General features: G+C 36.6%; 1 protein-coding gene across 26 annotated transcripts in view; it reads left to right on the top strand.

Moving 5' to 3' along the window:
- The window catches only part of Adgrl3 (adhesion G protein-coupled receptor L3), a 767,242-nt gene that overhangs the window by 625,857 nt on the left and 128,918 nt on the right, over positions 1-12,467 (top strand). For all 26 annotated transcript variants that reach the window (XM_063272835.1, XM_063272833.1, XM_063272832.1 and 23 more), the window contains 3 exons: positions 6,435-6,618; positions 7,520-7,642; positions 11,824-12,032. In XM_063272835.1, the coding sequence (XP_063128905.1) occupies positions 6,435-6,618; positions 7,520-7,642; positions 11,824-12,032 (516 nt within the window). The remainder of the gene's footprint in view (positions 1-6,434; positions 6,619-7,519; positions 7,643-11,823; positions 12,033-12,467) is intronic.

Genomic DNA, 12,467 nt, shown 5'->3' with positions numbered 1-12,467 from the left:
AAGTAAGCATACACAGAGGCTTCCCTCTAAAATGAGTCTGCAAGTGCCTTCCCTTGGTTATCTACTTCACTACTACAGGAAGCATAACTAATATGGTTTTAATTCATAAACAACCTGGTTTTAGGTACTCCTTTATAGTAGCTCAGATACAGTGAAAAGTCAGTATATTGTTGATTGTCTGGAATAAGAAGTCATGATATGTATCTACTCATTATATACTCATTATATACAATTTTACTGTTGGGTGCAGAAAACCAATGCCTTCAGAGATTTTTTTTTGCCCCCACACATACAGAATGGAAAATGGGCTAAATTATGAACTTTCACTGTATGCCATCACCTCAGAAAACAGTTACTGAACATTGTTTTTGGCTGTTATATTCCTAGAGCAGTCCTTGTAAAGATTCCTTTCTCCCCAGTGGGAGGAATAAAATAACCATGGGTGTAAATGAATATATGAGACACTTTTAGGGAATGATACACGATATAAAGAAAACAGAACAGGTTCACTTGTGGAACAAGAATAGAGTCAGTTTTAGGAAATGAAACCTGAGCTAAAAACTGATGAAATGCACGATTTAAAAGCTTGTGTCAGAAAATTCCAAGAATTCTTTTTTTTTTCTTTCTTTTTTTTTTCCTGGAGCCAAGGACCGAACCCAGAGCCTTGCACTTGCTAGGCAAGTGCTCTACCACTGAGCTAAATCCCCAAACCCCCAAGAGTTCTAATGTATTGGTCTTCTCACAAGTACTTCCCTTCAGTTGTTTGCTGTTGTGACTTTCAAGTGGAAGAAGAGGGGCCAATGAAGTCCCCATCTGGTTCTGCTACCTTCTACCCTGGGAATTAATGATTATCTGACTAAGACAGGCCACTCCTGGTTCTCACCATTGACTCCTTTGGGTATTGCTAAGTTAACTTAGGCTGTTTCCTCATGGAATTATTACAGAATTTGTCACTGCAAAAAAATATATAATAGCTGTTTTTCCCCAAAGTCTTTCACAGTACCACAATTACATGGCATGTCTTAAAATTATCAAATGAGCTAGACAGTTGTAGGCATGACTTTAAGCCCAGCCCTGGGGAGGCAGAGGCAGGTGGATCTCTAAGTTCCAGGCCAGACTGCTCTACAGAGTAAGTTCCAGGACAGTCATGGCTACACTGAGGATCTCTGTCTCAAAACATAAAACAAATAAATAGTCAAATGAAAATGTCTAATGTCTAAATTAGAGTTCAGATAATTTTGTACAATGTCAAAATATACACAGAAAAATCTATCTATGATATCAGATATCTCTAAATGACATGTAAACTATTTCACTTTGTAGAACAAGTCCAATGTTTACAGAGTCTAGTGGGACAACTGTATAACGAGAAGGGCAGTATCCATCATTGTCTTCTCCCAAACCAAAATATAATGAGACTTACCTTTTTGAGTAGCTTCCTTTTATCAATTTGATAGCAATTATTATTTATTCTCAGGAACAGTGAAATTTGTGGCAGATTTGAATGAAATTTTCTAGAGCTCATCTTCCATTCTGGTTAAGGCCCTTGTAAAAAGGTAAAATTAATTTATATTTAGCTTCTGGGAAGGTCAGTGTTGATTATAATCAAATTTTTGAAACTTTATAACATAGTCAAGTAATTTTTCCATTCCAATATTGAATATAAAGTCCTATAAAATGGTGAGAACAGAAGGTTTATAAGATAAATCCAGGAAAACTTTATTTTCTTCAAACTTAGAATATAAATTTTCATCTAAAAAAATTAAAGAAAAATCAGTACCATTGTACCTTGAAGTGAAGTTCAAGTATCTGCTCCAAGTTTAAAGGAAGTCAATGTATATTCATTATTCAATTAGTGTTACAACTACAAATAAGCTTGCTTCTAGGGAAACAGAAGTACAAATCAACCCAGCTTTAAAACCACAAAAACTGTCTTGTAATTAAATGTTATCCTTTATGATAAAGTAAAAAGTACATAAATATTGTGGGAAAATCAAATATCTATATTCTTTTTCACAACAGATTTGTGGCTATTTAATTGACTCTTATTTGAGTGGCAACAAGTATTACATCGATTTTTAGAAAACTCACCTGGTATTAATGAGAAAACTGCTACAGTGGATGTCACTGTGTTGTTTGACCTGTGGAAGAGGGTCAGCATGCCTGTGCCTCTATGGTCTTATGCCTCTTAAGTTTTTGTAGGTCACCAATCTCTTGTCCCTGAAGCCATCAAGTCATGTATTCATAGGGAGCCATATCTTGTAAGAGGTTAAAATATTAATACTGCACTGCAAACCTGGCAGAATGGTACACTCTTTTAATGCTAGGACTTGGGAGGCAGAGACGGGCAGATCTCTGAATTCTAGACCAGCCTATTCTACAAAGTGAATCTTAGTCAGGACTACAAGAGAAACCCTGTCTTGGAAAAACAAACAAAATAATAAATAAACAAGCAAACAAAAAAAAAAAACCTGACCAACCAAACAAACAAAATCAGTCCACATTGCCCAAGACTTATTCCTTCCAGTTCTCATTGTGATGTGGTTGTTACAGCAACCAAAGGATCAGTCTTGATTGCACTGATTCAGTGGAAACTCCTACCCCCCACAATGGACTATGGTATCATGTGAAAGTAACTGTAAGAATAACTATAATTATTTCTGGTTTGGACACAAGGTACAAAAAGAACTACTTCCCTTTTCAGTGTTAGCAACATGGTTCCAAATTCCCTACTCAGATATAAGCCAAGGAGACCTCATCAATATTTGTGCTAATATTCTTTGCAATCATTAGTTGGTGGTTGATTTACCTTTTTTGTTTTATTTTATTTTTTTTGACAATTTCATACACACCAGCATGCCGGAGCGCACACACTCAGTCACACATCCTGATATATCTCCTTTACCCCCTTTCCTAAGTGCTGGAAATTTTCCTTGGTATCTCCCCCTCATATCCATCAAGCCTGCCTCATGCCTAACATTGCCTTTTGAATATCATGACTTTTGTGTTTGTTGTGTGAAGCATGGCGTTTAATGAGGGCCCTCTGTGCGACCATTGGATAAGAACAGTCTGGAGGAAACTGTGGATACACAACTGAAAGCGGTGACTCACTTCTATTAAAGATTTACTATCTGGAGCTGGAGAGATGGCTCAGCGGTTAAGAGCACCCGACTGCTCTTCCAGAGGTCCTGAGTTCAATTCCCAGCAACCACATGGTGGCTCACAACCATCTGTAAAGAGATCCGATGCCCTCTTCTGGTGTGTCTGAAAACAGCTACAGTGTACTTATATATAATAAATAAATAAACCTTCAAAAAAAAAGAGTTCATCTAAAAAAAAGATTTAATATCTGATATTATATGATTTAATATCATATATATGATGAGTATGTATATATATATTCATCATGAATATTTTTACTCTGTTCTTTAAAAAATTTGCAAATGACCTATGTTACTTAAATTTTAATCGAATACATCTCTAAAGGCTACAGCATGTTTGGGAAGATGGTGGAATGTATTCAAAATGTGTTCTTATGAAAATATTTCATCTTACCGTTCTCTAATTGCAAAACCAAGATTGCTGGGCCGTAATTGGGATTAATGAAGGGGCACAGTTTTCAGTTAAAGTGTCTTCTGTTCAGGCACCTGGATTTACTGCTTCTCACGGTTTTGTGTTAGTGTTGATTCGTCATAATGAGTCTCTTGGGTCCATATATATTCTTATAACCTGTAATAAGGCATAATTTTATCCTTTCACCACCAATCTATATAGCTTTTATTTCCCTTTTCTTGTTTAATTGCTCCGGGTATAGCCTCAAGTAATTACTTTGAGTAGAATCACCTACAGTAGGCGTCATTAGTTTACTCTTGACCTTAAATCCCAAAATTTCAAATTTATAATGTTGTGCACAATGTTAGTGGACGGCTTTTCTTACATGACCTTTATTATTTTTTAGGCCATTTCATTTTATTCTTGGTTAGCTGGTGGCTTTTAATCATGAAAAGTGCTGAATTGTGCTAAATGCTTTTTCTTCATTTATTGACATAATAAGGTGACATTATCCTTTCTTCTACTAAGGGAGTACATCACATCAATTTATTTTATGTGTTGGACTATCTTTTCATCTCAGAAATAAATTACATTTGGTTATAATAGATGGTTCTTTTAATGTGCTATTGAGTTTGGTTTGCCGGCCTTTTGTTGAAGAATTATGCATCCACATTCACCAGGGATATGACTGGTGGTTTTATGGTCTGTGCGCTTATATCAGGCTTCTGTATCAGAATAGCAATGCTCCCTCATAAAATGTATTTGGAAGCTTTCCCTCCTCTTGAACCTTTTGGAACAGCTCGAGAAGAACTGATATTAATTCTTTAAATGTCTGCTTGAATTCACTAGTGAAGCCATCTGTTCCTGGACTTTCATTGTTGGGAGGTTTGGATTACTGATCTCTATACTCATCTACGCATGCTCTCTGCTTAATCATGGAATTTTGAAACATGTTGTTCATAAGACTGCTGGGATGCATTGTTAAAGATGGCCATTCTGTTTATTTTTCTATTTTTATCATTTGGCAATTTTTAATTTAATGACTAAAACCAACAAAGGACTGTTCAGAAATACTAAAATGTTCTTAATAACCATTCCTTAAGACAAGATTAAAAGAATCAATGCCAGATTATTTTGTGATCATTGAGGTCATTCGCAGTTAAAATTGGCTGCACCGTTGTCAAAACAAGGGATGCTTTCAATTATTTGTGGGACTTTTCTGAGCATTGCTGATGAATTCTGGGGAACATCTAATCTGAGGATGAAGCTTCCCTCACTCTCTAGGTCCATATTTGCTTCAGAAACACTTAAATTTTCTTTCGTTGTTTTATCCCTTGGTGCCCGTTTTCTGGCATATCCTGTTGACATTACTTCCCTGGAGTACTTCCTGGAAAGCAGCTAATGCTGTTATGGTCTGGAAGTGGGTTTGTGTGCCTTTCAGGCCATACTCCAAACCTAAAAAGCATGACAGGGCTAAGCACACAAAGCAAATATATTCACTCTTTAAATTCATAACAGGTCATTTTGTTGATTCGTGGAGTGTATATGCATGTGTTTATTAAGGCAAAGTACACAGGTTGGAAGGCTATTTTACTTAAAAGACTAATGATGTCAATTTGCCCAGAATTTGGGATAGCTTGGAAAGTATCAAGAAAAAAATACAGAAAACAAAAAACAACTTTATCAAGAGGCAAATTAGTTTTTGAAGCTGGTGTTAATTGGCAGCCAAGGTGTTTCATTATGAAGCTGAATTATTAACAGTTGTTACTTGGTTCCTATGAAAACACCAGCCAGAAGAAAACACGGCAGTTTAGAGGATGTGACTCCCATCTCAGCCAATCCCTTTGCCAAAGTGTCAATGATGTGCATCCTGTTTTAAAAGTCTCAGGCGCTGCCTAGAGACTGTGTCTATGTTGGCTGTTTAGTCGTCTTTCTATCTGCATCGGAGGCATACTTCATAATGAATGGGTTCAGGGACGATCACTTTCAAACGGCAGGTGTTGTATTTTCCTATTTTGCTGGTTTCAGTGTTTGAATGAAACCCAAGACTTCATGGGAGAACTGTTTTTCTTTTTGTAACCTACCACATAAAGGAAACCGTAGGGAGTATATAAATGGTAGCTACAGAGATTATTCTTCTGCATGCAGCAATGAGAAATGTGGTACTTTGTCTCTATGTGTGGATGTACCGACTGCTGACTTTGTAAAGAAAACAGAAACACCTCGGGGCCATAGGTAATGATGTCCAACTGTTTACTCTCTTCCCGAGTGGTAAACAGTGCTAAGGTTTCACACCACCCGATGTATTCGGAGTAACTGACAGTATAAACGCTCCATCCTGACATTTTTGTCGCTGGCTGCGAGTAAGGGAGGAAGTGAGAATAAGACAAAGGGGGAAAAAAGTTTGCTTCATGAGCCCACCACCTACAGGCACCAAGTTGCTACCACCTCCTATACATAGTCATCCATTCAGTCTTTGCTCTGCTTAGCGTCTACATTTATGGAGATGTTCAGAAGAAAACTATTTTCTGTGGAGGGTGCAAACTTGTTGGTTTAAATTACGTGCCCCTGTTTCCTCAGCCAAGTCATTTAATTATGTGATCATAGTCTTCCTGAGGCCTCTGCTGTTGCTTCTGAGAAGCAAGCATGGATCTATTTGTTGTTCTTCAAAGGAAGACAACAGTGGGCTTGCAAAGTCTCAGCGAGGGATTTGCAGAAAAATAATGAATGCTTCTGCTACAGCGTGTCACAGGGGAGGCTGGGACAATAGTGATCTTATGCACACTGCTGCTCTTTGCTTGCCGGGCAGCGTGTACATCTGGATTCCTGACAGCTATGCGGGTTCACTAGAGACTTGTGCCATTGTTTCTGTCCACTCCTAGGCGATGGTGGAGACAGTTAACAATCTCCTTCAGCCACAAGCTCTGAATGCGTGGAGGGACCTGACGACAAGTGATCAACTACGCGCAGCCACCATGTTGCTCGACACTGTGGAGGAGAGTGCTTTCGTGTTAGCCGATAACCTTTTGAAGACCGACATTGTCAGGGAGAATACAGACAATATTCGTAAGTGACCTTTGCTAAGACAGAAGGTCTAGAGTCACTTGTGTAGCAGGAAAAAAAAATCTGACACCCCAGTCATGAACCACGTGTCAGTTCGGTGGATAGAGGTTCTTCTATTTTTCAAAGTAGGATAGTTTTCAGTTTAACAAGATCCGAATTCATGCATGTAAACCTCCATAGGGTGTTCAATATTTGACGTATTACCTAGAGATTACTTGAGTGAAATTTATTTATAGAAACTTTATGTAGGCATGTATTTTGTAGGTTTTTATACTACTTAGTATTTTGACTCCTAATGCAAGGATCATTTGTCTTTTTAGTATGTTTGAGTTATATCGAGTTATATATTGAGTTATATGTATTATTGAGAAACAAGTCATTTGACTGATGATGTTAATGCTTGGAAGTTGTCTCATCCCTTCAAATAAGTATAAATCTGTTTTTATTGTGTTTTAGGATGTAGCTGACAATTTTATTTCAGGAGATTTGATAAAGCTGTTTTATGTTTTATTAGATTTGTAGGTAGATCAATATCGATGTGGCAGTACATGTCCAGAGTACCAAAGGATTTTTACATAGTTCATGGAATATGGAAAATACTTTGAAAATTTACTTAAAAAGCAAACACAAAAGTATAAGGACTTGGGTTGGAATTTTAAGAACTAGGCTTGATTATTATACATTTGAATCCTTTACATATTTTTTGCCCATCTTTACTTATTTTACTTTTCAAATGAAATGAAAACACTAACTATACACTTTTGAACAAACTGAATTCCTGTAACACGACAAATAGACCGAGAACTCTTAGATTCTGACTGTAGAAACAGCTCCGAGGTTAAGGAAGTTCTTGTAGCTTCGACAGATTCCTCACAGAACACTGACGCTTCTATGTCATGAACAGAGTTGGAGGTTGCAAGGCTGAGCACGGAAGGAAACCTAGAAGATCTAAAATTTCCAGAAAACACGGGCCACGGAAGCACTATACAGCTTTCCGCAAACACGTTAAAGCAAAATGGCCGGAATGGTAAGTTGGAGGTGGTTTCTGTACTCAGTGCTTTTAACTTTTTCCTATTTGTTGCCTTGTGGCTTGGAATTGTAAATCCATCCTTCAAGAGGTCTTTACTCCACTTCTCCGTGTGCCTCCTCTGCACTTTCTTTGTCTTCTTTCCTCCTCTTACCTACTGGACCGCCAACACAAGGATGCCTATATAGAACTTAACCATGAGGAAAATTCTGCATGACAGACCTCAAATATGCTGCCCCTGCCTCAGGAGTCCCTGTCATTGATTTTGCAGATCTAACTGATGAAAATTGTGGTGGGAACTTTCCTTATAATTTTTTTAACCTATAAGCTTTTAACGTTTTTTAAGGATGTTGTAAGTGCATATGAATGTTTTTCTTTTGAAAACACATATAGAGAAGTTGAGTGTGAGGAGGACTTGGGGAGGATGGAAGTGAGGTAGTCAGGTCAGCTCAACGCACTGCTAAATTGAATTCACTACAAAATAATGTAAAAATAATGTAAAAAATAACCCCATGGAGAAAGCATATTCCCAGCTTCACCCATCTTTAATAATAATAATAATAATAATAATAATAATAATAATAATAATAATAAATCCCATTTCTCACGAAGGCAGGAAAAACTACTTGTTAGATGACATAGAGATGACCTGGGGTTGTACTAACTTAATCAGAACTGTTGCTTCTTATAGGGAAAATAGCTTTGGAACTGAATCTTCTTAATATTATCAACCACTTAAATGTGCTATCATCAGAATAAAATATGATCATGGCATTAGAAATTAGTTAAGAAGAAACATACAGTTTATTATTGTGCTGGTAACTGACTGGGTCCAACAGGTCTGAGGCAGTGGTAAGATTGTGTACAGCAAAAATATATCCTTGTATCCACTTCCTCTCTGGGTCTGCGAGACCTGCTCCTCACTTCAACTTTATAGCCCACTGAGAAAGGGTCCTTCCCAGACAGAAATCTCAACAGTTCACTTCTAATAACATGGGGAATAAAACCAGCTGACAGAGGGAGGCCCGCCCCTGGTTATCTTGTGCATTCTGTCTCCTGTGTCCCACTACGAGTCTTTTCTCCCACATTACCTGTGATCCACTCTAAAGTGTTTGAATTATTTTCATCATCCCAAGCATGCATGGTCCTACAGCAGGCTTTTCTTTTCATGGCATCTTCTCTGACATCTGATTTTGTCTTCCTTTTATTGGAATTAGCCTTTATGTTTTACATAAATTATCTTGATTATGGCTTCTCCACCGACTCCTCCCCGATCCACCCTTTTCTGTCTGTCATTACAAAGTAAACAGGCTTCTAAGGGACAATAATAAAATAAAACAAAACAAGACAAAACAAAAAATACCACATTCACATAGAACAAAACCAACAACCAGAAGGATAAGAACCTAGGAATAGGCACCAGAGACCCACGCACTCTCATGCTCAGGAAGCCTATAAGAACTAAGCCTATGAGAACCAAGCTGGAAGCCATACTATGTATGCAAAGGTAAACGAAAGAAACAATACACATGTAAAATAAATAAAAATGAAAATAAGATTAAGTTAACAGCAATAACATAAAAACCTTTGACATACCATTTTGGGCAGAAGAAACCCCAATGGTGCCATCGACATTCTTTTCTACTGGCCATTTACTGCCAGGCATGAAACCTGAACTTAGGAGGAGTTTATGTCCCCAACGAGGTTCCCTTGGGAAAATAAAAATTTTCGTTTGCAAGTCATTATCCATAGGGGATGGCTTCTGCTATAGGGATGGAAATCCACTTCTTCCAGCTCTGAGACCCATCTGGTGCCGATTCTTGGCAGACCTTGTGCGAGCTGCCTTAGTCATAGCAGTTCCACTTAATGGTTTACTGCCATTCCACCTTATAAGAACCAAAAGGAATGGAGAACACTAACAAAACAAGAACGTCTAAATCAACAGGAACAAAGCCCACAAGACCTCACAGGAGCAATGCTTAATAAAACTAAGTGAAGTCTTCAAGCACAGTAAGCTCTATCCTTGATAGGACATTTCATTCTCTACTGTAATTGATAAGTATTTGGTGAGTTGCTATTATTTGGATTTGGTGTGTTACAGATATAGGTAAACATAAGAATCCACTCTTCCAACATGTAGTCTTTCTTACAGTCTCTTTGTAAGATTAGTACATAGACAATGGCTACAATGAAACAGCAGCCTACCACATACTATAGAAACTTCTGGAACGTCTCTGAGTACAGTAACTGTGCTACTGCAGCCACTGACATCTCTATAGTCTGCATCCTGGGGTTGCTGGTCACTGTCTGGGTCTAAAGTCATCACATCTGATTGGATATGTCTGCCTGGAGTGCTCATGGAACTTGTTTGCAAGGCTAGTTTGAAAAACAAGCCCCTGGACGTGTTCTACGTGTTCTGTATATACATCCCCAAGAGTAGGGAATTCCATAAACATAAAAATTTATTTGTATAAGTCATTCATGGTCGTACCTCTTTAAACACACACACACACACACACACACACACACACACACACACACACACACACACTCACAGGCTTCTCATTTGACACAGCTTTTTCTTTCTCTTTTTGACCTTGAGATTTAAAGACAGAGAGTTTCCCTTTCTCATCTTCACAGTAGCATCTATTTCTTGGCCAACTCTGACTTCATAGTAGAAGTAAGACGTAGGATTTGACTTTTACTATGAAAGTAAATGACAAAAAAGAAAATACAATAAAAGGGGGGAAAGGGTAAATGTTAAAAACTACCATAACTAGAGAATTATCACAAAAGGTCATACGGTGGAAGGACTTTGTGACTTTGCGGAAATGATGGCCTGGAAAGAAAATGATTATTGAGTTCTAAGCAAATAAAAACAATTAGTGTCCTTATTTTAAAAAATTGACTTCAGTATAATTAAAACACCATGAAATATATACACTGTGAGTGTTTACTTTAAGAAATTGGACAGTTATATTTAACTCTTTAAATATAAATAAATATAAAACAGAAAGAAAAACAACCTGGAAACTAAAGGGTTCCTATTACCTCTAAATTTCCTTGGTGTTACTTACTGCTCTTTTCTTGTCTTCTCCTAAAGAAAGATTTTTAGTATCAGTCCATTCTTAGACTTCATGTTGCTAGAGTCACCCAGTATGAACTACTTTTTGCCCAGATTAAGTAATTCCTAAGGTCAAGTTGAGATTCAGTCTTGATTTGCCACTGAATATTTTGGGCTGTATTGATACCTCGTATATTCTATTATTGTGATATATTTATTCTTTTATTTGATTTCTTTCAAGATAGAGGCTAGGATCAATAAAGATTCTGGAAAAAGCCTCATGCAAATTGTTTTCTTTGTGGTAAATGTTCTCACTTAACCAGGAAGGGTCAATATGTATGCAGATTTATAAAAAATGTCAAAATGTTTCCAAGGCACGACAAAATTTTGTATTCTGATCTGTAGGGTACAAGGGTTTGAATGGCTTCAAGTCCATATAAACATTAAAATCAAGTGGGTATAAAACAGTACTACAAATGTAGTTTTACCATCTTGTTTCTTTAATTGCTAATTATTCCAATGATTTTTTTTATAGAAATGGTTTTTGTTTTATTCTTCCCTTAATTATCCATTAATATCTTGGGTAATTTTAGGGATCTTCTATTATTGTAATGTTGACCAGCACCAATTTTCTGCATATTCAAGACTCCTATATTTCTATATAGACTATGGTTTGTATATTTGTTTTCTTGATGGTATATTTTACCAGGTTCAAAATTTTAACTTTGTGGAAGCTCAATTTTCTATTTTTATGGCTATGGTTTTTGAAGCTATGTACTTAATTTTTCATCAACATATAAAGAGATGATCTTGTATTTTGGTCTAGAACCTTTATGGTTCTAGATTCTGATTCTGTGTCTAGGAAGCATCTTGATTTTAGTTTCAAGTACACAGTGAGTCAGGCCTTCAGATTCAGAACCAGTGTTTAAAGAACTCCCTTTCCTCATCAGATGTTTGGTAATTTGGTACCAAGCAAATGAATGTTTGGTTTTATGTCTGTGATGTGTATTGTTATATACTCTTGACTGTACAAGCTAACTGGAAATACAGACTCCAGCAGAGTGTAGAAACCAATCTGTTTCTTCCAATTTCTAACTCACATTTGCACTTATTTTAGGAGAGATTAGAGTGGCCTTTGTCCTGTATAACAACCTGGGTCCTTATTTATCTACGGAGAATGCCAGTATGAAGTTGGGCACAGAAGCTATGTCCACAAATCACTCAGTTATCGTCAATTCCCCTGTTATTACAGCAGCAATAAATAAGGAATTCAGTAATAAAGTGTATTTGGCTGATCCTGTGGTATTTACTGTTAAACATATCAAGGTAAGAAAATGGCACACCATGTCTCATTGTCTATATTATTTATATTTACTATGGATGAATATTAAGTCTATTAATTTTCTTTTAATATTTATTTACTATCTGACATATAATATATATTTAATAAGTCCAGTCATGGTTGTTTTCAGAAATATTCATAAATATGCCCGAAAAATAAATAAACCTGGACTTTTTTGAAATGATGTTTTAATTTTTCCATGTAGAAATAATATTACACTTAGATGCAATACATAATACAATATTATATACTCTGAATATGAATCACACAGTTTTTAAAAGAGTTTGAAGTGCACTGTATTGAACCAGAGAGCATTTCATATGCTATTATATAAGCAGTCTCGTCTGTCTAAAGATATATTTTTGTACATATACAAATCTTGGAGTTGTAAATGTAAGGTTAAAAAAATCATCCTTTTA

This window comes from Rattus norvegicus, chromosome 14 (genome assembly GCF_036323735.1).
Source record: "Rattus norvegicus strain BN/NHsdMcwi chromosome 14, GRCr8, whole genome shotgun sequence".
Lineage (NCBI taxonomy): Eukaryota > Metazoa > Chordata > Mammalia > Rodentia > Muridae > Rattus > Rattus norvegicus.
Note: the sequence above shows the minus strand (reverse complement) of the source record. Positions and strands in the feature narration are given on the sequence as shown.